General features: G+C 36.7%; 1 protein-coding gene across 2 annotated transcripts in view; it reads left to right on the top strand.

Moving 5' to 3' along the window:
- The window catches only part of CHIC1 (cysteine rich hydrophobic domain 1), a 129,037-nt gene that overhangs the window by 19,668 nt on the left and 81,462 nt on the right, over nt 1-27,907 (top strand). For both annotated transcript variants that reach the window (XM_030934483.1, XM_030934482.1), the window contains exon 3: nt 1,701-1,856. In XM_030934483.1, the coding sequence (XP_030790343.1) occupies nt 1,701-1,856 (156 nt within the window). The remainder of the gene's footprint in view (nt 1-1,700; nt 1,857-27,907) is intronic.

The raw sequence follows: 27,907 nt of genomic DNA, 5'->3' as shown, positions 1-27,907 counted from the left end.
AAGCATTTCAGTCAGAAGCTTACTTCCAAGGATTAATTTACATTTTTGTGACATATATTAAACGAAGATTATTATTCTCATTTTATCAGTGGGAAACTGAAACTCAGAAAATTAAATGATTTTGCCTGAATTTTTCATAGCTAATAAGTAACTATAATTCAAGTCTCTTGATCTGTTTTTAAATGTTTTTAGTTTGTCTTAGTTTAATGTGCTTAGTGCCCTAAGTTTGTTAGTGTTGTCTAATTTCAATTATAAGGCAAGGCTCTCTGAATTTGTTTTCATATTTACTTAGAAATTTTGCCATTTAATTGGAATTCTTTGCACACAGTGATTGTCTTTACATCATGTTGCTGACAGTCTAGATGGAGAATGAAATTAGTTTACTTGCTCCGTGTAAACAAAGTTTTGAGCCTTATAATTTCACAACTATTGTTTGTTAACATATTAGTAAGAAAATCAGATTCATGGGCTACACAATTAACCTTATTGAGTGACATGAACAATTCTAATAAAGCTTCTAATAAAGCTTATATTCTTAATGTTTAGCTTACTTTAGTGCTGAATTCTGTGATCATGTATTTTTATAACATTTGCTAATAGGTATATGTTTTGTGGTGTTGATTCTAAGATATCTTTATTAAGAGACAAAAATATAATACATTGATTCCTCAAGTACAATTTTTATTTGGAGTAGTGGTAGTAAAGCTCTATATTTTTGATTCCTAACCTGCTAATGTGGTTTTTATTTTATAGTACCTTACTTTTCCTAACAATTGCATAATTTTTGCTTTTATAGCCAGATGCTAAAAGTTCTTTCGTAAACTTTATAGTCTGACAGCTTTCTAAATGAAAGGGAATCATTTTTGTAATCCAGAAATGTGATTTCACTGAAAGCAAACTATTTTTAGTGTACGTTTGAATTGTATAACCTTCAAGCAGAATTTTTGGTATAAATCTAATTATTCCAGTCATGTGCATGCCTTTGAACTGACTTTGTCCTTGTTTACAGAGAAGCACAAGCAGCCACTTCCAGGAATGGAGGTAGTAACTAGAAATATTAAACTTGTGTATTTAAAGACCTTTCAACTTTGAAAATTTACAGCAGTTCCGAGTCCATTTTATAATGAATATTAACAGGCCATTTTGAATGCAATCACTAGGCATTGTCTTTTGTTAGTGTAACTAACAGTGGCTAATGTTAAAATTGTTATATTGCAAATTTGCCAGGGAATAAGGGTTTGAGAGTTGCCTTTTTCAAAGTAATCCAGGAATATTGCCAAGGTCTAATTTTAATTGCATTTCCTCTAGTAGTATTTGGGTTTTTATTGTTGTGTTATGCTTCTAGTCTTACCCAGCTTTTACTCATAATGACTAGAGACTATCAATTATGCTGCCTTGATAATGAGAATATTTGGTAAGAAAACAGCTTGAAAGTTATCCTTTTCCGTCAAGTTTATTGCAGTCACTTTATTGGTGGTCATTTCAGAAGATTGTTTTTCAACATCAGGCTAAGTTCTATGAACATGAAATTATATTGTTGCGCTTTTCAATGCCACCCTAGAGTGTGTGAACATATTTATGAGGAATATATCTATTTAGATATTTGTGATTCCTTAAATTATTTGTAATAAATGTTTTTCTTAGATTTAGAGATAGTGAAAAGCTGCCCACAAACTGTTAAAGATTGTACCCTCTTGTAGGTGGCCCCAGAAGAATTTAAGACCAGCATTGGCCGTGTGAATGCATGTTTGAAAAAGGCTCTCCCGGTCAATGTGAAATGGCTGCTGTGTGGTTGTCTCTGCTGCTGTTGCACACTGGGTTGCAGCCTATGGCCTGTTATTTGTCTCAACAAAAGAGTGAGTAACTGTTTTATTGTATTATAATAATAATAATAACATTTATCGAAAACTTACTATGTGCTATGAACTCTTTTCAAGTACTTTACACAATTTATTTAATTCTTGTAACAATGCTATCTTTATTTTAGAGATAAGGAAACTTGGGAACAGACACATTGTTATTTGTCCAACTTTTACCATTTAACATGGGTTCCCATCATTTCACATAAATGCAGTATAAGTTAAATACTAAGTAATTATAAATGTAAGTGGGCTACTTATTCTTTTTAAAATACTTGATGCTGTGACTTAAGGTATTTCCAAGTTATAGGTATAAAGGAGAGCTTCTGATCTGAAGAAAGGCAAAAGTGAGAGTAACCTACAAAGTTTGCAGGGCAAATTCTTAGTTTTAAACATGTTACAATAACATGCTAGCATAGCGTTACTACTTATGTCATGGATTTAAGAGTACTCTCTTAATCTTGTCTTCTTTAAAATTTCACTTTAGTTTTTGTGAATTTTTTCCTCTGGTGGGAAGAGACCTTTAAAACATTTTAATTGAAGCCATTGAGGAAAATTCATTCATTTTACCTAAAGTATTTTTCCTAGTACTGCATGAATGATTTCATTTAAACTTTTGTATAATAAGTAGCCAACGAAATCAGATTCAAAATTATAGTGCCTTGTGGAAGAATAATTAGTGGTGCAGTTATTTTATTAAAGCCAAAAATATTCCCAAGAAGCACTCATTATTTTATCATCTCTATTCTTTTCCTGCCTGGTTTAATGTTTACTTCAAAAAGACAAATAATGAAATATTGCCAACTCTATGACTTTTTGAATGGAAAAGTTAAGCATTTTATTGATTCTGTTGGCAGTCACAAGTAGGTCAGAGCTTCACTGTAAACATTGCTTAGTTTATTGTTTGTCAAAGCAGGTACAGTATTCTCAAATGGTTTTCTATAAATTAAAAAAAAAAGATGACAGCATAAATTCCTTTTCTTAATTGTCATATCTTACTTTTAAAAGTTAAATCAGTAGCTCCTACCCATCCCTATTATTTTTAAAGCCTCAGTATGAATTAATCATGTTTTAATTTCCCCTCATGTAAATACAGCTAATCTCAATTACTTAAGAACAGATTTTTTTTTTTTTTTGGTTTCTGTATTATCCAGGACTATCCCTTTTTCTGATGACCTGTTTACACTTTGTCTATTTGTTAATACCTTCACCAGAAGGCCTGAAATAAGGAGAAACATTTTTTTTCAATTATTTGATTTTACTATCAATACTTTGAATAAAATATTCAATGGAAACTAAGATAATACTGATGCTCTGATCTCTCCTATCCTCCATTACTTTGGATAATTAAAAGCTCATAGTGAAGTTGAGGCATCAGTATATTCTAGTTCGCAAATCTGTCAATTTAAAAAATTTATTTAATATAGATTTGTAAATTGTCATCCATGAGCCAAATACAGCCCACTCTGTTTTTAAACATTTTAAGCAGTTTACCAGCATTTAAACATTGGAATATTTAAAATAAAATTCATGATATCCAGCCTCTTGTAAAATCTAAAGATCTGGCAATACTGGACCCACATGGCTATATGTCAACAGTTGGCTCTGAGTGGTGGCTGCTTCCTTTAAGTAGAACATACATTCTCTGGTTCATCTTAGAAACCACCAATAGTTTACATTATCTGCCTTGCTGTGTAAGCGTTATAGTTCGCGGCCTCTGATTTTGTATGTGCCATGTTGTCAACACTATACTAGACCGCAAAACATTAAGAACGTGCTGGTAACCTTGTGCAAGTCACTGTTCTTTCTGTAGCCTCAAGTTTTCTCACCTATAAAATCGGGATACTACTAGTTACTTTTAACATTGTTTTATGATGAAATTTAAAGCAACTCAAAGATGTCTGTCTACATTTATGAAAAATGAAATATAATTTATGAAATTTATATGAAATTTAATGAAAAAATATAAAATATAATTAAGAATTTTTATACATTCACTACTGATTTTCTAATATATGAAATATAATTTATGAAATTTATTAAAAAATATAAAATATAATTAAGAATTTTTATACATTCACTACTGATTTTCTAATCTGTAAAATAAGTTGAATAGACTACAATAGTTTAATTGGAAGGATGATTTGCATTCATATAGTTCACATCCCTTATTTTACAGGTGTGGGCATAAATCCAGAGAGGTGAAGTGACTTTCTCAGAGTTACACGGCAAATAGCCCAGCCACAAAAATAATCCTTGCTTTATTTTGTTTTTGTTTTTGTCTTTAACACTGCATTCTCTTGACTACATTGTGTTTCTTACATCAAATTGACTAGTCCTGAGACAAGAAATGTTCACATAAGTTGTATAATAAACAGCCCACTGAATTTTAATTCTTTAACAGTGAATAGAAAACCAAATAGTAAATATTTTAGTCTTTGTGGGCCAGAGATCTCTGTTGCAACCACTTAACTATGGCATTGTCACATGTAAACAGCCATAACCATATGTAAGTGAGTGAGCATTACTGTGTTCTCATAAAACTTTATTTACAAAAACAGGCAGCAAACCAGATCTGGCCTATGGGCTGTTGTTTGACATCTTGCTATAGTCATCTCTAATTGGGTATCTAGCTTTATCGAAGTCATATCTCTGTTTGCTCACAAAATAAAATGGAAATAATAATGAAGATGCTATGTTAGCCAATTATTGAAAATGTTTCCAAGACAAGAATTTTTATGTAGATAGTCTGCCTTATAATTTTTTGGCAGTATAATTCATGGGAATTTTCTCCAGCAAATTAGGTGATAAAGAAAAGAAATATAGGTCAGAGTGCCTTGAGTTCCCCCTAATCTCTCTTGGCTCTGGTGGGATTTCACAGCTACATGATATATGAAATGAGGCTTTTCATTTACCTGTTCTTCTATCTACCACTGAACCAACTGTGGTATCATAGTCAGTTTCAGCCCCAGTCATGCTGTCACTCAAAATTTGAAATTACTTTTATCCTTTCCTTTTTTGCTTTAATACTTATTAAATTGAGAGAGATGGTCAGAGGAAAGGACTACTTTCTGACTCATGACATGACTATGATGTTTCAGGAGATAGAGGTTGTAATTCACTGTCCTGATTGATTCTGTGTTTTTGTAGCTAGTTATAAAAAGAAGGAAAAGCATATGATAGAAACAAATGCCCCATCCATACATTATGCCATTTGGAAAAGAAAATCGGTCTTTGCAATGAGAGACAAATAGTTCTGCCAAGAATTAAGCAAATTACATGTAATCTATGTATAATTTAGGTCTTACATAAAATACATTTTGTGGTCTTGGTCAAAGACAACATGCATAAAGCAAGTGCATTGAGTATTATAACTTGGTCATAGACTGCCTTTTCCTTACTATCTTTGAACTTTTAATTTATGTGTCAACATTGAGTCATTTGAGCCGTATATAAGAAAATGATGTTTATGGCATATTAATACTAAAAGGTGATAAGTTTGCTTTCTTTTTTGTTAACTTTACTGGCTAATTGTATTGAATGTAGGATTGTATCTGCTCTGCAGAAGTACAGTGATTGGTATTAAGCTAACTTTGATACTTTTCTGGTCAGCTTGAGAGTCAGCCATCTGATTTATAAAAATAATTGAGAAATAATTTACAGAACATAAAGTTAACTCATATTAAGAGAGCAATTCATTGAATGTTAATGTACTTACAGAGTTATGTAACTATCACCATAATCTAATTTTAGAACATTTCCATCATCCTAAGAGTAAACCTTGTGACCACTTTTAGTCACTCTCAATTTCCCTCCAATCCTTCTAGCCCTAAACAACCAGTGATCTACCTTCTTTCTTATATTCACATTTTTGAACATTTTATACAATATGTATTCTTTCAGGGCTTTTAAAACTGAGCATAATGGTTTTTTGTGGAAAAATACACATGACATAAAATTTGCATTTTTAACTACTTTAAAGTGTATAATTCAGTGGCATTAACTACATTGACAGTGTTATGCAACCATCCACTATCTAGTTTCAGAAATTTTTTATCACCTGCAAGGAAAATCCCATATCCATTAAGCAGCCATTTCTCATTTTCCTTCCCCTCAGTTAGGAAGTTAAAAAGTGTTTCCCTCTCTTCTGTATTTTACAAAAGTTTAAGAAGGATTGGTATTCTTCTTTTAAATATTTGGGAGAATTTTCTTTCTTTTGGGCATATACCTAACAGTGACACCATCTGATCTTGGGATTTTTTTTTTCTTGATAGGTTTTTGATTACACATTCAATATTTACTTGTTATAGGTCTATTCAGGTTTTCTATTTCTACTTGAGTCAATTCTAGGAGTTTGTTCATTTCATCTAGGTTGTCTAGTTTGTTGGCCTACAATTATTTTTAGTGTTCTCTTCTAATTTTTTTCTGAATTACTGTAAGAGTGATATGTAATGTCCCTATTTTCATTTCTGATTCTAGTCATCTCAGTCTTCTTCTTTTTTTTCTTAATCCTTGTAGCTGAAAGTTTGTCAAATTTCTTTTCAAAGAAAAAACTTTTGGTCTTGTTCATTTTCTCTATTGTTCTATTCTGTATTTCATTTCTCTCCACTCTGTTTTTTCCTTTCTTCTGCTATATTTGGGTTTAGTTTGCTCTTTTTAGTTCCATAAGGTCTTAATTTAGGTTATTGATTTGAGATCATTCTTCTTTCTTTATGTAGGCATTTACTGCCCTCAGTGAATGTACATTGCTTACTCACATTCTGAGATACTGGGAGTTGTGATTTCAATGTATGAATTTCGAGGGAATGTAATTCAGCCCATAACACATAAGGAAGGACTTCTGCTATTTTGCTAATTTGTTTTCCATGTCGTATGTTTTTTGTTCTTCAATTCCTTCATTACTTATTTATTTTATGTTTCATTGAGGTTTTTTAGTGTACTGTGTACCTTATTTCCTTTTCTATATCTTTTTATTTTCTTAGTTGTTACAATCAACAACTTATAAACTTATAAAACACTAGTTTGAATTAATATCACCTTAGCTTTAATAGTATGTAAATTCTACTGCTATATATATCCATACCTCCCATTTTATGTTGTTGTTATCACAAATTATATGTTATGTATTGTGTGTCCATTAACAGACTTATGATTATCATTTTGTCTTTTAATCATGCAGGAAAAAGAGTTCCAACGCCAAAATACAATATTGGCTTTTAAATATATTTGTGCAGTTACCTTTACCATTTTTCTTTGTTTTATCACATGCCTCAAGTTATTGTCTAGTGTCTTTTCATTTCAGCCTAAGGATCTCTCTTTAGAACTTATTAAAAAGCTGTCCTAATAGTGATGAGCTCCCTCAGCCCTTGATTGTCTGGGAATTTCTTCATTTCTTTCTTTTTTTTTTTTTTTTTTTTTGGAAGAATAATTTTGCGTGGTATAGAATTTTTGGTTGACAGAGCTTGCTTGTTTGTTTTGTAATTTCTGCACTTTAAATACTATATGCCATCCCACTGCCTCTGACCTTCATGGTTTCTGATGTGAAAATAACTGTTAATCTTATGAAGAATCTCTTGTACTTAACAAGTCACTTCTTTCTTACTGATTTCAAGATTTCCCTCTTTGTTTTTTACTTTCAACAGTTTAATTATACTTTATCTTGGTATGGTTCACTTTGAATTTATCCTACTTGGAATTTATTTGGCTTCTTGAAATGTTTTTTTTTTTTTCTATGTGCAGATTCCAATTAATATCTGGTGTCACTTGATGCCAGCCTGAAGAACTTCCTTTAGTATTTCACATAAACTGGGTCCGCAGGCCACAGATACTCTCAGTTTTTATTTAGGAATGTCTTTATTTTATCTTCACTTTTTAATATGCAATTTTTAATTAATAGATTTTTAAAACTAATTTTAGGTTTACAGAAAAAAATGAGCAAAAAGCACAGATTCCATAAACCCCAATTTCCTCTACTATTGAGATCTTACATTAGTGTGGTACAGTTGTTACAGTTGATGAGCCAATGTTGGTATCTTATAATTAACTAAAGTCCATGGTTTACATTAGGCTTCACTCTTTGTGTTCTACATCCTATGGATTTTGGCAAGTGTATAATGATATGTATCCATCATCCAGTATCATACAGAATAGCAGTTTCACTGCCCTAAAACTCCATTATGCTACACCTATTTCATCCCACCCTCATATCCTGAGCAATCACCTAACATTTTATTGTCTCCATAGGTTTGCCTTTTCCAGAATGTCATATAAGTTGGAATTATATAGAATATATTAATATTGATTTCTTTCACTTATCAATATGCATTTAAGGTTCCTCCATGTCTTTTTCTGGCTTGATAGCTAATTTCTTTTTGTCACTGAATAATATTCCATTTTTGGGATTTGCCACAGTTTATCTATTCACCTGTTGAAGGGTTTCTTGGTTGCTTCCAAGGTTTGGCACTCATAAATGAGACAGTTATAAACATTCAAGTACAGGTTTTTGAGTGGGCAGTTGTGAACTCATTTGATGATTACTGGATCATATGGTAAGAGTATGTTTAGTTTTGTAAGAAACTGCCAAACTGTCTTGCAAAGTCGCTGTGCCATTTTGTATTCCCACCAGCAATGAATAAGACTTCCTATTGTTCTGCATCTTCATCAACGTTTGGTGTTGTCAGTACTGTGGATTTTGGCCATTCTAAAACGTAGGTTGTGATATCTCACTATTGTTTTAATTTCTAATTCTGCATAGTCATATGATATTGAGCAGCTTTTTACAAGCTTATTTTTCTTCTATGTATCTTCTTTGAAGAGGTTTCTGATCAGGCCTGTGAACCCCCTTTTTGTAGTGGCATGGGTACAGGATGGTTCCTGAAGGAAAAGAGGGCTTAGTGGCCTCCAAATTCCCTCACCCACCAGTTTCTGGAGGAGGCTCTAGTGGGGTGAGGACTGAGGAGCCTATGCACACTTTTTCATTGGGATGTTTATGTTATTATTGTTGAGTTGTTAAAGAGTTATTTGTATACTTTGGATACCAGTCTTCTACAAAGTATGTGTTTTGCAAATATTTTCTCTCAGCCTGTGGTTTGTCTTTTTACTCTCTTAATAGTATATTTTGTAGAGTGGAACATTTTAATTTTAATGAATTTCAACTTATTAATGTTTTCTTTTATGCATCTTACTTTCTGGTATTGTATGTAAGAATTCATTGCCAAACCCAAGGTCACCTAGATTTTGTTGTGTGTTATATTCTAGGAGTTTTAAGAGTTTGGCATTTGTAAAAGGTGTAAGGTATGTGAATACATTCAGTTTTCCTTGCATGTTGATGTCCAGTTGTACCAGCACCATCTGTTGAAAAGACAGTTTTCATTGAATTACCTTTTTGTCAGAGGGTCTGTTTCTGGCTTCTCTATTCTGTTCCACTGAATAACTAATCAGTTCTTTCATCAATTCCACACTGTCTTGATTACTGTAGCTTTATAGTAAGTCATGAGGTCAAGTAGTATCAGTCCTCTTTGTTCTCCTTAAATATTGTGTTGACTATTATGGATCTTTTACTTTTCCATATAAACTAAAGAAAACTTTAGAATCATTTTTTCAATAATCACAAAATATTGTGATTTTGTATTCTGAAACTTTACTGACTTTTTAAAAATCAGTTCAAGGAGCCTTTTGGCAGAGTCTTTTGGGTTTCTAGGTGTAGAATAATACCATCAGCAAAAAGAGGTAGTTTCACTTTTTAACCTATTTATGTGCCTTTTTATTTTTTCTCTTGACTGATTGTTCTGTCTAGGACTTCCAGTACTGTGTTGAATAGGAGTGGTGGGAGTGAGTATCCTTTTCTTGTTCCAGTTCTCAAAAAAGCTGGGAAATGGTTCCAGCTTTTGCCTGTTCTATATGATGTTAGCTTTGGGTTTGCCATAGATGGCTCTTAACTATTTTGAGATATATTCCTTTGATGGCTAGTTTGTTAAGAGTTTTTATGAAGTGAAGTTGGATTTTATCAAAAGCTTTTTCTCTGTCTGTTGACAAGATTATATGGTCTTTGTTTTTAGTCCTGTTTATGTGGTGAATCACGTTTATTGATCCGCATATGTTGAACCAACCTTGCATCCTAGGATTAAAGCCTACTCGACTGTGGAGAATTAATTTTTTGATGTGCTTCTGGATTCAGATTGCTAGTATTTGTTGGGGATTTTTGTGTCTATGTTCATCAGGGATGTTGGTCTGAAGTTTTTTTTCATTGTGTCTTTGCCATATTTTGGTATCAGGATGATGCTGGTTTATAGGACGAATTAAGGAGGAGTCTCTCTTCTATTTTTTGGAATAATTTCAGTACGATTGGTACTAGTTCTTCTTATGTCTGGTAGAATTCAGCTGTGAATCCATCTGGTTTACGGTTTTTCTTCACTGGTAGGTTTTTAATTGCTGTTTCAATTTTGGAACATGTTATTGTTCTGTTCAGGATTTCCATTTATTTTTTCCTGATTCAATCTTGGGAGCCTGTGTGTTTGCAGAAATTTATTCATTTCCTCTAGATTTTCTAATTAGTATGCATAGAGGTGTTCATAATAGTGTCTGAGGATCTTTATGTTTCTGTGAGATTGGTTGTAATGTCTCCTTTGTCATTTCTCATTGTGCTTATTTGGATCATCTCTCATTTTTCTTTGTTAATTTAGCTGTCAATCTACAGATCTTGTTTATCCTTTCAAAAATCCAACTTTTGGTTTCATTGACCCTTTGTATGGATTTTGGGTCTCAGTTCCTTTCAGTGCTCCTCTGATTTTTGTTTTCTTCTGTTAGCTTTGTTAGTTTGTTTTTGTTTTTCTAGTTCCTCTAGGTGCAATGTTAGATTGATAATTTGAGATCCTTCTAAGTTTTGAATGTGGGCATTTGGCACTGTAAACTTTCCTCTTCGTGCTGCTTTTGCTGCATCCTAGAGATTTTGTGTTTTGTGGATGATTGTGTTGTATAGTATCATGGAGAGATTCTCTGAATTTCTTGAATTTGCATATCAACCTCTAGCAAGATTGGGGAAATGTTCATGAACTGTATCCTCAGATATGTTTTCCATGTTGCTTACTCTGTCTCCTTCTGTCTCAGGAGTCCTAATGTGTCATAGGTTTGGTCTATCTACATAACTCCCTATTTCTCAGAGACTTTGTTCCTTTTTTATAATTCTGTTTTCTTTGCTTTTGTCTGACTGGCTTGATTCAAAACACCAGTCTTCAATCTTTGAAACTCTTCCTTGAGTTTGATATAATCTTGTTAATGCTTCTAATTTTATGTTGAAATTCCTGTAGTGAATTTTTCAATTCCAGAAGTTCAGTTTTTTTTTTTTGTTTGTTTGTTTTTTGTTTTTTGTTTGTTTGTTTGTTTTTTAATATGGTCAGGTCATCTTTCAACGTTTGGATAATTTTACTGGCTTCCTTGGTTTGGACTTCAACTTTCTCTTGAATCTTTTTGAACTTCTTTGCCATCCAGATTCTGAATTCTATGTCATTTCAGACATTTAAAACTGCTTAGAATCCATTGCTGGGGACATAGTGCAATCATTGGTAGGTAAGTAAACACACTGACTTTTTGAATTGCTGGAATTATTGCATTGATTTTTTTTTTTTTTTTTTTCTGCTCTGAGGGTTCTTGTGTTTCTCATTTTGAAATTGCTGTTATTTGGATGGGACCTTTTTATTTTCCAGGGTTTTTTTTCTCTTGAAGGTTTGGCAAATGTTGTATATAGGTGTTTTCCTTTGTTTTGTTTTGTTTTGTTTTGTTTTTTTGAGGCAGAGTCTCGCTCAGTCACCCAGGTTGGAGTGCAAAGTCATGATCTCAGCTCACTGCAATCTCTGCCTCCTGTGTTCAAGCAATTCTTCTGCCTCAGCCTCTCGAGTAGCTGGGATTACAGGCACCTGCCATCATGCCCAGCTAATTTTTGTATTTGTGTAGAGATGGGGTTTCACCATGTTGCCCAGGCTGGTCTTGAACTCCTGACCTCAGTCGATCTACCCGCTTTCTTTTTGAGTGCTTTCAGAGTGTCCTGGTTCTGTATGGGTTCCTTAGTTTTCTGCATTGGATTTCACAGGCATTGCATGCTGAAGGAATTTATTTTTGTTTGCTGGTATAATTCAGGTTACAATCCAGTAGATAGAGTTTAAATATAAGGGCCAGCAGATAGGATTTTACTCAGTAGTGTGTCTTTTTTGTATTTCAATGCATATGCATTTCAAGTACACAACTTGGAGGCCTCAATTACATTTATACTGTTGTGGAACCATTACCACTACCAATTTCCAGTTTTTTTTTCATTACCCCAAACAGGAACTCTATAGCCATTAAGTAATAACTTCTCAATTCTTCCTTTCTTCATACTCTGCTAACTTCTAATCTTTCTGTCTCTACAAATTTGCCTATTCTGGATACCTCATGTAAGTGAAATAATGCCATAATTTTTCTTTTAGATTCAGCTTATTTCACATACCGTAAAGTCTTCAGAGTTAATCCATTTCATATTTCAGAATTTCATTCTCTTTTATGGCTTAATAGCATTCTATTTTGTGTAAATATCATAGTTTTGTCTATCCACTTATTTATTGATGGACACTTGAGTTGTTTCCACCTTTTGGCTATTGGAAATAATGCTGTAGTAAACATTACTGTACAAGTGCCTGAGTCTTTGATTTCAATTCCTTTGGGTATATATCTAGGAGTACAGTTCTGGTCATATGGCAACTGTTTTGCTTTTTGAGGAACCACCATAACCTTTTCTTTTTTTTTTTTTTTTTAATTATATTGAAGTTCTGGGATACATGGGCAGAACGTGCAGGTGTGTTACATGTGCCATGGTGGTTTGCTGCACCCATCAACCCATCATCTACATTAGGTATTTGTCCTAATGCTATCCCTCCCCTTTACTCCCACCCCCCAGCAGGCCCCGTTGTGTGATGTACCCCTCCCTGTGCCCATATATTCTCATTGCTCAACTCCCACTTATGAGTGAGAACATGCAGTGTTTGGTTTTCCGTTCCTGAGTTAGTTTGCTGAGAATGATGGTTTCCAGCTTCACCCATGTCTCTGCAAAGGACATGAACTCATCCTTTTTTATGGCTGCATCGTATTCCAGGGTGTATATGTACCACATTTTCTTTATCCAGTCTAATATTGATGGGCATTTGGGTTGGTTTTAAGTCTTTGCTGTAGTGACTAGTGCTGCAGTAAACATATATTTGCATGTGTCTTTGTAGTCGAATGATTTATAATTCTTTTGGTATATACCCAGTAATGGGATTGCTGGGTCAAATGGTATTTCTAGTTCTAGATCCCTGAGGAATCACCACGCTATCTTCCACAATGGTTGAACTAATTTATATTCCCACCATCAGTGTAAAAGTGTTCCTATTTCTGGACATCCTCTCCAGCATCGTTTGTTTCCTTTATAATCATCGCCTTTCTAACTGGAGTGAGATGGTGTCTTATTGTGGTTTTCATTTGCATTTCTCTAATGAACAGTAATGATGAGCTTTTTTTCATATGTTTGTTGGCCGCAAGAATGTCTTCTTTCAAGAAGTGTCTGTTCATATCCTTTGCCCACTTTTTGATGGGGTTGTTTTTTTCTTGCAAATTTGTTTAAGTTCCTTGTAGATTCTGGATATTAGCCCTTTGTCCGATGGATACATTGCAAAAATTTTCTCCCATTCTGTAGATTCCCTGTTCACTCTGATGATAGTTAAACTTCTTAAGCTGATAAGCAACTTCAGCAAAGTCTCAGGATACAAAATCAATGCACAAAAATAACAAGCATTCCTATACACCAGTAATAGACAAACAGAGAACCAAATCACGAGCAAACTCCCATTCACAGTTGCTACACAGGGAATAAAATACCCAGGCATACAACTTAAAAGGGATGTGAAGGACCTCTTTAGTGGGAGCTACAAACCTCTCCTCAAGGAAATGCGAGAGGACACAAACAAATGGAAAAACATTCCATGCTCATAGATAAGAAGAATCAATATTGTGAAAATAGCCATACTGCCCAAAGTAATTTATAGATTCAATGATATCCCCATCAAGCTGCCATTGACTTTCTTCACAGAATTAGAAAAAACTACTTTAAATTTCATATAGAACTTAAAAAGAGCCCATATACTCAAGATAATCCTAAGGAGAAAGAACAAAGCTGGAGGCATCACACTATCTGACTTCAAACTATATTACAAAGCTTCAGTAACCAAAGCAGTTTGGTACTGGTACAAAACAGATATATGGGCCAATGGAAGAGAACAGAGGCCTCAAAAATAACACCACACATCTGTGATCATCTGATCTTTGACAAACTTGCCAAAAACAAGCAATGGGAAAAGGATACCCTATTTAATAAATTGTGTTGGGAAAACTGGCTAGCCATAAGCAGAAAACTGAAACTGGACCCGTTTCTTACATCTTACACAAAAATTCAAAAATTAACTCAAGATGGATTAAAGATTTAAATGTAAGATCCAAAACCATAAAAACTCTAGAAGAAAACCTAGGTAATACCATTCAGAACATAGGCATGGACAAAGACTTCATGACTAAAATACCAAAAGCAATTGCAACAAATGCCAAAATTGAAAAGTGGGATGTAATTAAACTAAAGAGCTTCTGCACACCGCAATCTTTTCCATGGGAGCTGTACCATTTTACATTCCTACCAGCAATGCAGAAGAGTTCAGATGTATGCAGATCCTCATCAATGTGTGTTATTTTCCATTTTATTTATAACAGCCGCCCGAATGAGCATAAAATGGTGTCTCATTGTGTTTTCGATATACATTTCCCTCATGATTCGTGATATTTAGTGTCTTTTCATTTGCTTGTTGAACATTTGTATATCTTTTTTGAAGACATGTCTGTTCACATCCTTTGTCCATTTTCTCTCTAGGTTGTTTATTTGTTCTTAAGTTGTGGGTTTTTTTATATAATCTTGTTGTTAATCTCTTATCAAATATATAATTTACAAATAATTTCTACTGTTCTGTGGTTTGTCTTTTCACTCTCTTAATAGTGCCATGTGATGCACAAAATTGTTGATTTTGATGAAGTCCCATTAAACTATTTTTCTTTTCTTGCCTGGGCTTCGGCATTATATCTTTTAAAATATATATTTTTATGTATTTTATATATAAAACATAATTATATATATACACTATAAGTTTTGGGATACATGTGCAGAATGTGCAGGTTTGTTACATAGGTATACATGTGCCATGGTGGATTGGTGCACCCATCGACCTGTAATCTATATTAGGTATTTCTCCTAATGTTATCCCTCCCCTATCCCCCCACCTCCTGAGAGACCCTTGTGTGTGATGTTCCCCTCCCTGTGTCCATGTGTTCTCATTGTTCAACTCCCACTTATGAGTGAGAACATGCAGTGTTTGGTTTTCTCTTCCTGTGTTAGTTTGCTGAGAATGATGGTATCCAGCTTCATCCATGTCCCTTCAAAGAACATGAACTCATCCTTTTTTATGGCTGCATAGTATTCCATGGTGTATATGTGCCACATTTTCTTTATCCAGAGTATCATTCATGGGCATTTGGGTTGGTTCCAAGTCTTTGCTGTTGTGAATAGTGCTGCAGTAAATATTTGTGTGTGTGTGTTTTTATAGGAGAATGATTTATAAACCATTGGGTATATACCCAGTAATGGGATCACTGGGTCAAATGGTATTTCTGGCTCTAGAGCCTTGGGCAATTGCCACACTGTCTTCCACAATGGTTTACTAATTTACACTCCCACCAACAGTGTAAACGTGTTCCTATTTCTGGACATCCTCTCCAGCATCTGTTGTTTCCTGACTTTTTAATGATCACCATTCTAACTGGCATGAGATGGTATCTCATTGTGGTTTTGATTTGCATTTCTCTAATGACCAGTGATGATGAGCTTTTTTTTCATGTTTGTTGGCTGCATAAATGTCTTCTTTTGAAAAGTGTCTGTTCATATCCTTCACCCACTTTTTGGTGAGGGTTGGTTTTTTCTTGTAAATTTGTTTAAGTTTCTTGTAGATTCTGAAGATTAGCCCTTTTTCAGTTGGATAGATTGCAAAAATTTTCTCCCAATCTGTAGGTTGCCTGTTCACTCTGATGATACTTTCTTTTGCTGTGCAGAAGCTCTTTAGTTTAATTAGATCTCAATTGTCCATTTTGGCTTTTGTTGCCATTGGTTTTGGTGTTTCAGTCATGAAGTCTTTGCCCATGCCTATCTCCTGAATGGTATCACCTAGGTTTTCTTCTAGGGTTTCTATGGTTTTAGGTCCTCCGTTTAAGTCTTTACTCCATCTTGAGTTAATTTTGTATAAGGTGTAAGGAAGGGGTTCAGTTTCAGTTTTCTGCTTATGGCTAGCCAGTTTTCCCAACACCATTTATTAAATAGGGAATCGTTTCCCCATTGCTTGTTTCTGGCAGGTTTGTCAAAGATCAGATGGTTGTAGATGTGTGGTGTTATTTCTAAGGCTTCTGTTCTGTTCCGTTGGTCTATATATCTGTTTTGGTATTAGTACAATGCTGTTTTGGTTACTATAGCCTTGTAGTATAGTTTGAAGTTAGATAGCGTGATGCCTCCAGCTTTGTTCTTTTTGCTTAGGGTTGTCTTGGGTATATGGGCTGTTTTTTGATTTGATATGAATTTTAAAGTAGTTTTTTCTACTTATGTGAAGTTAATGGTCACTTGATAGGGATATCATTGAATCTATAAATTACTTTGGGCAGTATGGCCATTTCCACGATATTGATTCTTCCTATTTATGAGCATGGAATGTTTTTCCATTTGTTTTTGTCCTCTCTTGAGCAGTGGTTTGTAGTTCTTCTTGAAGAGGTCCTTCATGTCCCTTGTAAGTTGTATTCCTAGGTATTTTTTCTATTTGTAGCAATTGTGAATGGGAGTTCACTCATTATTTGGCTCTCTGTTTGTCTATTATTGGTATATAGGAATGCTTGTGATTTTTGTACATTGATTTCGTATCCTGAGACTTTGCAGATGTTGCTAATTAGCTTAAGGAGATTTTGGGCTGAGATGATGGGGTTTTCTAAATATTCAATCGTGTCGTCTGCAAACAGAGACTATTTGACTTCCTGTCTTCCTGATTGAATATCCTTTATTTTTTTCTCTTGCCTGATTGTCCTGGCCAGAATTTCCAATACTATGTTGAATAGGAGTGTTGAGAGAGGGCATCCTTGTCTTGTGCTTCTTTTCAAAGGCAGTGCTTCCAGCTTTGCCCACTCAGTATGATATTTGCTGTGGGTTTGTCATAAATAGCTCTTATTATTTTGAGATGTGTTCCATTAATACCCAGTTTATTGAGAGTTTTTAGCATGAAGGGTTGTTTAATTTTATCAAAGGCCTTTTCTGCATTTATTGAGATAATCTTGTGGGTTTGGTCAATGGTTCTGTTTATGTGATGGATTATGTTTATTGATTTGCATATGTTGAACTAGCCTTGCATCTCAGGAATGAAACTGACTTGATCGTGGTGGGTAAGCTTTTTGATTTGCTGCTGGATTCTATTTGCCAGTATTTTATTGAGGATTTTCGCATCGATGTTCATCAGTGATATTGGGCTGAAATTTTCTCTTTTTTGTTGTGTCTCTGCCAGGTTTTGTTAACAGGATGATGCTGACCTCATAAAGTGAGTTAGGGAGGAGTCCTTCTTTTTCTATTGTTTGGAATAGTTTCAGAAGGAATGGTACCAGCTCCTATTTGTACCTCTAGTAGAATTCAGCTGTGAATCCGTCTGGACCTGGGCTTTTTTCGGTTGGTAAGCTGTTAATTACTGCCTGAATTTCTGAAATTGTTATTGGTCTATTCAGAGATTCAACTTCTTCCTGGTTTAGTCTTGGGAGGGTGTATGTGTCCAGGAATTTATCCATTTCTTTGAGATTTTCTAGTTTATTTGCATAGAGGTGTTTATAGTATTCTCTGATGGTAATTTATGTTTCTGTGGAATCAGTGGTGATACCCCTTTTATCATTCTTTAATGTGTCTATTTTCCTCTTCTCTCTTTTCTTTTTTGTTAGTCTGGCTAGTAATCTATTTTGTTAATTTTTTCAAAAAATCAGCTCCTGGATTCATTAGGTTTTTTTTGTTTTGTTTTGTTTTGTTTTTGAAGGGTTTTTCGTGTCTCTATCTCCTTCAGTTCTGCTCTGATCTTAATTATTTCTTGTCTTCTGCTAGCTTTTGAATTTGTTTGCTCTTGTTTCTGTAGTTCTTTTAATTGTGATTTTAGGGTATCGATTTTAGATTTTTCCTGCTTTCTCTTGTGGGCATTTAGTGCTCTAAATTTTTCTCTAAACACTGCTTTAGTTGTGTCCCAGATATTCTGGTATGTCGTGTCTTTGTTGTCATTGGTTTCAAAGAACTTATTTATTTCTGCTTTAATTTTGTTATTTACCTGGTAGTCATTCAGGAGCTGGTTGTTCAGTTTCCATGTAGTTGTGCTGTTTTGAGTGAGTTTGTTAATCCTAAGTTCTAATTTGATTGCACTGTGGTCTGAAAGATGTTTTGTTTGGATTTCCATTATTTTGCATTTGCAAAGGAGTGTTTTACTTCCAATTATGTGGTCAATTTTAGAATAAGTGTGATGTGGTGCTGAGAAAAATATATATTCTGTTGACTTGGGGTGGAGAGTTCTGTAGATGTCTATTAGTTCTGCTTGATTCAGAGCTGAATTCAAGTCTTGAATATCCTTGTTAATCTTCTGTCTCGTTAATCTGTCTGATATTGACAGTGGGGTGTTAAAGTCTCCCACTATTATTGTGTGGGAGTCTAAGTTTCTTTGTAGGTCTCTAAGAACTTGCTTTATTAATCTGGACGCTCCTGTATTGGGTGCATATATATTTAGGATAGTTAGCTCTTGTTGTTGCATTGAACCCTTTACCATTTGTAATGCCCTTCTTTGTCTTTTTTGATCCTTGTCAGTTTAAATTCTGTTTTATTAGAGAGTAAGATTGCACTTCTTGCTTTTTTTGGCCTTTCATTTACTTGGTAAATATTTCTCCATCCCTTTATTTTGAGACTGCGTGTGTCTTTGCACATGAGATGGGTCTTCTGAATACAGTACATGGATGGGTCTTTACTCTTTATCTAATTTGCCAGTCTGTTTCTTTTAATTGGGGCATTTAGCCCATTTACATTTAAAGTTAATATTGTTATGTGTGAATTTGCTCTGTCATTATCATGCTATCTGGTTATTTTGCCCATTAGTTGATGCAGTTTCTTCATAGTGTCGATGGTCTTTAAAATTTGATATGTTGTTGCAGTGGCTGTTACTGATTTTTCATTTCCATGTTTAGTGCTTCCTTCAGGAGCTCTTGTAAGGCAGGCCTGGTGGTGACAGAATCTCTCAGCATTTACTTGTCTATAAAGGATTTTATTTCTCCTTCACTTAGTTTGGCTGGACATGAAATTCTGGATTGAAAATTCCTTTCTTTAAGAACGTTGAATATTGGCCCCCACTCTCTTCTGGCTTGTAGGGTTTCTGCAGAGAGATCTGCTGTTAGTCTGATGGACTTCCCTTTGTGGGTAACCCGACTTTTCTCTCTGGCTGCCCTTAACGTTTTTTACTTCATTTCAACCTTGGTGAACCTGACGATTATGTGTCTTGGAGTTGCTCTTCTCCAGGTGTATCTTTGTGGTGTTCTCTGTATTTCCTGAATATGAATGTTGTCCTGTCTTGCTAGGTTGGGTAAGTTCTCGTGGCTTATATCCTGAAGGGTGTTTTTTTAACTTGGTTCCATTTTCCCTATCACCAATCAAATGTAGGTTTGCTCTTTTTACATAATCCCATATTTCTTGGAGGCTTTCTTCATTCCTTTTCATTCTTTTTTCTCTAATCTTGTCTTCATGCTTTATTTCATTAAGTTGATCTTCAGTCTCTGATATTCTTTCTTCCGCTTGATTGATTCAGCTATTGATACTTGTGCATGCTTCACGAAGTTCTTGTGGTGTGTTTTTCAACTCCATCAGCCCATTCATCTTCTTCTCTTAGCTGGTTATTCTAGTTAGCAATTCCTCTAATTTTATTTCAAGGTTCTTAGCTTCCTTGATTGGGTTAGAATATGCTCCTTTAACTCAGCAGAGTTTGTTATTACCCACCTTCTGAAGCCTAGTTCTGTCAATTCGCCAAACTTATTCTCTGTCCAGTTTTGCTCCCTTGCTCATGAGGAGTTGTGATCTTTTGGAGGAGAAGAGACATTCTGGTTTTGGGAATTTTCAGCCTTTTTGCACTCATCTTTTCTCATCTTCATGGATTTATCTACCTTTGGCCTTTGATGTTGATGACCTTTGGAACAGGTTTTGTGTACATCCTTTTTGTTGATGTTGCTGCTATTCCTTTCTGTTTGTTAGTTTTCCTTCTAATAGGGCCCTCTGCTGCAGGTCTGCTGAAGTTTGCTGAAGGTCTACTTCAGACCCTGTTTGCTTTGGTATCACCAACGGAGGCTGCAGGACAGCAAAGATTGCTGCCTCTCCTTTCTCTGTAAGGTTCGTCCCAGAAGGGCACTTGCCAGATGCCAGCTGGAACTCCCCTCTATGAAGTGTCTCTTGACTACTCCTGGGAGTTGTCTTCCAGTCAGGAGGCACGGTTGTCAGGGGCCCACTTGAGGAGGCAGTCTTTCCCTTAGCAGAGCTTGAGCGCTGTGCTGGGAGATCTGCTGCTCTTTTCAGAGCCGGCAGACAGGAATGTTTAAGTCTGCTACAGCTGCTCCCACAGCCGCCCGTTCCCCCAGGTGCTCTGTTCCAGGGAGATGTTTTATCTATAAGTCTTTGACTGCAGCTGCTGCCTTTCTTTCAGAGATGGCCTGCCCAGAGAGGAGGAATCTAGAGATGTCATCTGGCTACAGTGGCTTTGCCAATCTGTGGTGGGCTTTGCCCAGTTCAGATTTCCTGGCAGCTTTGTTTATACTTTGAGGGTAAAACTGCCTACTCAAGCCTCAGTAATGGTGGACTCCCCTTCCCCCAACAAGCTGGGACATCCCAGGTTGACTTCAGACTGCTGTGCTGGCAGTGAGAATTTCAGGCCAGTGGACCTTAGCTTCCTGGGCTCCATGGGAGTGGGATCCGCTGAGCTAGACCACTTGGCTCACTGGCTTTAGCCCCCTTTCCAGCAGGAGTGAACAGTTCTAACTCGCTGGCATTCCAGGAGCCACTGGGGTATGAAAAAAACACTTCTGCAGCTAGCTCGATGTCTGTCCAAATGGGCACCTAGTTTTTGGCTTGAAACCCAGGGCCATGGTGGTGTCGGCACCCAAGGGAATCTTCTGGTCTGTGGGTTGCAAAGTCTGTGGGAAAAGTATAGTAACTGGGCCGGAATGCATTGTTCCTCACTCACGGCACAGTCCCTCATGGCTTCCCTTGACTTGGGGAGGGAGTTCCCTGACCCCTTGTGGTTCCCAGGTGAGGCAACACCCCACCCTGCTTCTGCTCGCCCTCTGTGGGCTGCACTCACTGTCTAACTAATCCAGTGAGATGAGCTGGGTACTTTAGTTGAAAATGCAGTAATCAACTGCCTCCTTCATTGATCTCGCTGGGAGCTGCAGACCAGAGCTGTTTCTGTTCAGCCATCTTGCCAGCCACCCCTTTAGACATCATATCTAAGAAATCATAGCAAAATCCAGTGTCGTGACAATTTCTTCTTTTCTTCTGAGTGTTTTATAGTTGTAGCTCTTACATTTAGTGCATTGATACACTTTGAGTTAATTTTTATCTATGTGAGGTCAGCTTCCTACTTCACTCTTTTGCATGGGGATATCCAGGTTTCCCTGTAGCATTTGTTGAGAAGACATACTTTCTCCTTCGAATGTTTAATACTCTTGTTGAATATAGTTGCCCATATATTTGAGACTTTACTTCTAGGCTCAGTGTTCTATTTCATTGGTTTGTATGTCTCTCTTTATGCCAGTACTACACTTTTTTGATCACTTGAGCTTTTTATTATTATTATTATTATACTTTAAGTTCTAGGGTACATGTGCACAGTGTGCAGGTTTGTTAAATATATATATATATATATACACCATGTTGGTGTGCTGCACCCATTAACTCATCATTTACCTTAGGTATAACTCCTAATGCTATCCCTCCCCCAACCCTCCACCCCACAACAGGCCCCGGTGTGTGATGTTCCCCTTCCTGTGTCCAGGTGTTCTCATTTTTTAATTCTCACCTATGAGTGAGAACATGCAGTGTTTGGTTTTCTGTTCTTGCGTTAGTTTGCTGAGAATGATGGTCTCCACCTGCATCCATGTCCCTACAAAGGACATGAACTCATCCCTTTATATGGCAGCATAGTATTTCATGGTGTATATGTGCCACATTTTCTTAATCCTGTCTGTCATTGATGGACATTTGGGTTAGTTCCAAGTCTTTGCTATTGTGAATAGTGCTGCAATAAACATACGTGTGCATGTGTCTTTATAGCAGCATGATTTATAATCCTTTGGGTATATACCCAGTAAAGGGATGGCTGAGTCAAATGGTATTTCTAGTTCTAGATCCTTGAGGAATCACCGCACTGTCTTGCACAATGGTTGAACTAGTTTACAGTCCCACCAACAGTATAAAAGTGTTCCTATTTCTCCACATCCTCTCCAGCACCTATTGTTTCCTGACTTTTTAATGATCACCATTCTAACTGGTGTGAGATGGTATCTCATTGTGGTTTTGATTTGCATTTCTCTGATGGCGAGTGATGATGAGCATTTTTTCATGTGTCTGTTGGCTGCATAAACGTCATCTTTTGAGAAGTGTCTGTTCATATCCTTTGCCCACTGTTTGATGGGATCATTGTTTTTTTTTTCTTGTAAATTTATTTGAGTTATTTGTAGGTTCTGGATATTAGCCCTTTGTCAGATGAGTAGATTGCAAAATTTTTCTCCCATTCTGTAGGTTGCCTGTTCACTCTGATGGTAGTTTCTTTTCCTGTGCAGAAGCTCTTTAGATTAATTAGATCCCGTTTGTCAATTTTGGCTTTTGTTGCCATTGCTTTTGGTGTTTTAGACATGAAGTCCTTGCCCATGCCTGTGTCCTGAATGGTATTTTCTAGGTTTTCTTCTAGGGTTTTTATGGTTTTTGGTCTAACATTTAAGTCTCTAATCCATCTTGAACTAATTTTCATATAAGGAGTAAGGAAGGGATCCAGTTTCAGCTTTCTACTGAGGGCTAGCCAATTTTCCCAGCACCATTTATTAAATAGGGAATCCTTTCCCCATTTCTTGTTTTTGTCAGGTTTGTCAAAGATCAGATGGTTGTAAATGTGTGGTATTATTTCTGAGGGCTCTGTTCTGTTCCATGGGTGTATATCTCTGTTTTGGTACCAGTACCATGCTGTTTTGGTTACTGTAGCCTTGTAGTATAGTTCGAAGTCAGGTAGCATGATGCCTCCAGCTTTGTTCTTTTGGCTTAGGACTGTCTTGGCCTTGTGGGCTCTTTTTTGGTTCCATGTGAACTTTAAAGTAGTTTTTTCCAATTCTGTGAAGAAAGTCATTGGTATCTTGATGGGGATGGCATTGAATAGATAAATTACCTTGGGCAGTATGGCCATTTTCATGATATTGATTCTTCCTATCCATGAGCATGGAATATTCTTGCATTTGTTTGTATCCTCTTTTATTTCACTGAGCAGTGGTTTGTAGTTCTCCTTGAAGAGGTCCTTCACATCCCTTGTAAGTTGGATTCCTAGGTGTTTTATTCTCTTTGAAGCTATTGTGAATGGGAGTTCACTCATGATTTGGCTCTCTGTTTATGTTATTGGTGTATAAGAATGCTAGTGACTTTTGCACATTGATTTTGTATCCTGAGACTTTGCTGAAGTTGCTTATCAGCTGAAGGAGATTTTGGGCTAGACGATGGGGTTTTCTAAATATACAAGCATGTCATCTGCAAACAGGGACAATTTGACTTCCTCTTTTCCTAATTGAATACCCTTTATTTCTCTCTCATGGCTGATCAGTCAGAACTAGTCAGAACTTCCAACACTATGTTGAATAGGAGCAGTGAGAGAGGGCATCCCTGTCTTGTGCGAGTTTTCAAGGGGAATGCTTCCAGATTTTGCCCATTCAGTATGATATTGGCTGTGGGTTTATCATAAATAGCTCTTATTATTTTGAGATAAGTTCCATCAATACCGAATTTATTGAGAGTTTTTACCATGAAGGGCTGTTGAATTTTGTCACAGGCCTTTTCTGCATCTATTGAGATAATCATGTGGTTTTTGTCTTTGCTTCTGTTTATATGCTGGATTACGTTTATTGATTTACATATGTTGAACCAGCCTTGCATCCCAGGGATGAAGTCCACTTGATCATGGTGGATAAGCTTTTTGATGTGCTGCTGGATTTGGTTTGCCAGTATTTTTTTGAGGATTTTTGCATCGATGTTCATCAGGGATATTGGTCTAAAATTCTCTTTTTTGGTTGTGTCTCTGCCAGGTTTTGGTATCAGGATGATGTTGGCCTCATAAAATGAGTTAGGGAGGATTCCCTCTTTTTCTGTTGATTGGAATAATTTCAGAAGGAATGGTACCAGCTCCTCCTTGTACCTCTGGTAGAATTCAACTGTGAATCCGTCTAGTCCTGGACTTTTTTTTGGTTGTTAGGCTATTACTTATTGCCTCAATTTCAGAACCTGTTATTGGTCTATTCAGGGATTCAACTTCTTCCTGGTTTAGTCTTGGGAGAATGTATGTGTCCAGGAATTTATCCATTTCTTCTAGGTTTTCTAGTTTATTTGCATAGAGGTGTTTATAGTATTCTCTGATGGTAGTTTGTATTTCTGTGTGGTGGGTGGTGACATCCCCTGTATTGGTTTTTTTTTTTTTTTTTGTATCTATTTGATTCTTCTCTCTTTTTTTCTTTATTAGTCTTGCTAGCGGTCTGTCAATTTTGTTGATCTTTTCAAAAAACCAGCTCCTGGATTCATTGATTTTTTGAAGGGTTTTTTGTGTCTCTGTCTCCTTCAGTTCTGCTCTGATCTTAGTTATTTCTTGCCTTCTGCTAGCTTTTGAATGTGTTTGCTCTTGCTTCTCTAGTTCTTTTAATTGTGATGTTAGAGTGTCAATATTAGATGTTTCCTGCTTTCTCTTGTGGGCATTTAGTGCTGTAAATTTCCCTCTACATACTGCTTTAAATGTGTCCCAGAGATTCTGGTATGTATATCTTTGTCCTCATTGGTTTCAAAGAACATCTTTATTTCTGCCTTCATTTTGTTATGTACCCGGTAGTCATTCAGCAGCAGGTTGTTCAGTTTCCATGTAGTTGAGCGGTTTTTAGTTTCTTAATCCTGAGTTCTAGTTTGATTGCACTGTGGTCTAAGAGACAGTTTGTTTTAATTTCTGTTCTTTTACATTTGCTGAGGAGTGCTTTACTTCCAACTATGTGGTCAGTTTTGGATTAAGTGCGTGTGGTGCTGAGAAGAATGTATATCCTTTTTTTTTTGTTTTCCATTTGCTTGGTAGATCTTCCTCCATCCCTTTATTTTGAGCTTATGTGTGTCTCTGCATGTGAGATGGGTCTCCTGAATACAGCAAACTGATGGGTCTTGACTCTATCCAACTTACCAGTCTGTGTCTTTTATTTGGGCCACTTAGCCCATTTACATTTAAGGTTAATATTGTTATGTGTTAACTTGATCCTGTCATTATGATGTTAGCTGGTTATTTTTGCTTGTTAGTTGATGCAGTTTCTTCCTAGCATCAATGGTCTTTACATTTTGTCATGTTTTTGTGGTGGCTGGTACCGGTTGTTCCTTTGCGTGTTTAGTGCTTCCTTCAGGAGCTCTTGTAGGGCAGGCTTTGTGGTGTCAAAATCTCTCACCATTTGCTTGTCTGTAAAGGATTTTATTCCTCCTTCACTTATGAAACTTAGTTTGGCTGGATATGAAATTCTGGGTTGAAAATTCTTTTTTTTAAGAATGTTAAATATTGGCCCCCACTGTCTTCTTGCTTGTAGAGTTTCTGCCAAGAGATCCACTGTTAGTCTGATGGGCTTCCCTTTTTGGGTAACCCAACCTTTCTCTCTGGCTGCCCTTAACATTTTTCCTTGATTTCAACTTTGGTGAATCTTACAATTATGTGTCTTGGAGTTGCTCTTCTCAAGGAGTATCTTTGTGGCGTGCTCTGTATTTCCTGAATTTGCATGTTGGCCTGCCTTGCTAGATTGGGAAAGTTCTCCTGGATAATATCCTGAAGAGTGTTTTCCAACTTGGTTCCATTCTCCTCATCAGTTTCAGGTATATCAATCAGACGTAGATTTGGTCTTTTCACATAGTCCCATCTTTCTTGGAGGCTTTGTTCATTTCTTTTTACTCTTTTTTCTCTAAACTCCTCTTCTCGCTTCATTTCCTTCATTTGATCTTCAGTCACTGATACCCTTTCTTCCAGTTAATCAAGTCGGTTACTGAAGCTTGTGCATTTGTCACTTAGTTCTCATGCCATGGTTTTCATCTCTGTCAGTTCGTTTATGGACTTCTCTGCATTGGTTATTCTAGTTAGCCATTCATCAAATCTTTTCTCAAGGTTTTTAGTTTCTTTGCGTGGGTTCGTAATTCCTCCTTTAGCTCAGAGAAGTTTGATTGTCAGAAGTCTTCTTCTCTCAACTCGGCAAAATCATTCTCCATCCAGGTTTGTTCCGTTGCTGGCGAGGAGCTGCGTTCCTTTGGAGGGGGAGAGGCACTCTGATTTTTACAATTTCCAGCTTTTCTGTACTGCTTTTTCCCCATCTTTGTGGTTTTATCTACCTTTGGTCTTTGATGGTGGTGATGTACAGATGGGGTTTTGGTGTGGATGTCCTTTCTCTTTGTTATTTTTCCTTCTAACAGTCAGGACCCTCAGCTGCAGTTCTGTTGGACTTTGCTCGAGGTCCACTCCAGGCCCTTTTTGCCTGTGTATCAGCAGTGGAGGCTGCAGAAGAGTGAATATTGCTGAACAGCAGATGTTGCTGTCTGATCGTTCCTCTGGAAGCTTTGTCTCAGAGGTGTACCCGGCCCTGTGAGGTGTGAGGTGTCAGTCTGCCCCTAGTGGGGGATGTCTTCCAGTTAGGCTACTCGGGGGTCAGGGACCCACTTGAACAGACCATCTGTCGGTTCTCAGATCTCAAAACTCCATGCTGGGAAAACCTCTACTCTCTTCAAAGCTGTCAGACAGGGACATTTACATCTGCAGAGGTTTCTGTTGCCTTTTGTTTGACTAAGCCCTGTCCCCAGAGGTGGAGTCTACAGAGGCAGGCAGGCCTCCTTGAGCTTCGGAGGGCTCCACACAGTTCGAGCTTCCAGGCTGCTTTGTTTACCTACTTAAGCCTCAGCAATGGCGGGTGCCCCTCCCCCAGCCTCACTGCCGCCTTGCAGTTAGATCTCAGACTGCTGTGCTAGCAATGAGGGAGGCTCCGTGGGCATGGACCCTCCGAGCCAGGCGCGGGATATAATCTCCTGGTGTGCCGTTTGCTAAGACCCTTGGTAAAGCCTAGTATTAGGGTGGGAGTGACCCGATTTTCCAGGTGTTGTGTGTCACGGTTTCCCTTGGCTATGAAAGGGAATTCCCTTAACCCTTGCGCTTCCCAGGTGAGGTGATGCCACACCCTGCTTTGGCTCTTGCTCGTTGGGCTGCACCCACTGTCCTGTCCCCACTGTCCGACATGCCCCAGTAAGATGAACCCGGTACCTCAGTTGGAAATGCAGAAATCACCCGTCTTCTGTGTCACTCACGCTGGGAGGTGGAGGCTGGAGCTGTTCCTATTTGGCCATCTTGGCGCGGATCATCACTTGAGCTTTGTAGTAAATTATTAAATCGGAAGATGTGAGTCTTCCAACATTTTTTTCTCATTTTTAGGATTGTTTGGCTAATAGCGGTGTCTTGAGATTTCCTGTGAATTTTAGGATTTTTTTATTTCTATGAAAAAGTCACTGAGATTCTGATAGGGATTGCATTCAATCTGTACATTTTTGGGGGGTAGTATTGTCATCTTAACAATAGGAAGTCTTCCAGTCCATAAGAGCAGACTGTCTTTTTTTTTTTTTTTTG

Source organism: Rhinopithecus roxellana, chromosome 7, assembly GCF_007565055.1.
Source record: "Rhinopithecus roxellana isolate Shanxi Qingling chromosome 7, ASM756505v1, whole genome shotgun sequence".
NCBI classification, from domain to species: Eukaryota; Metazoa; Chordata; class Mammalia; order Primates; family Cercopithecidae; genus Rhinopithecus; species Rhinopithecus roxellana.
The sequence above is the reverse complement of the archived record's forward strand: the minus strand, read 5'-3'. Positions and strand labels throughout refer to the sequence as shown.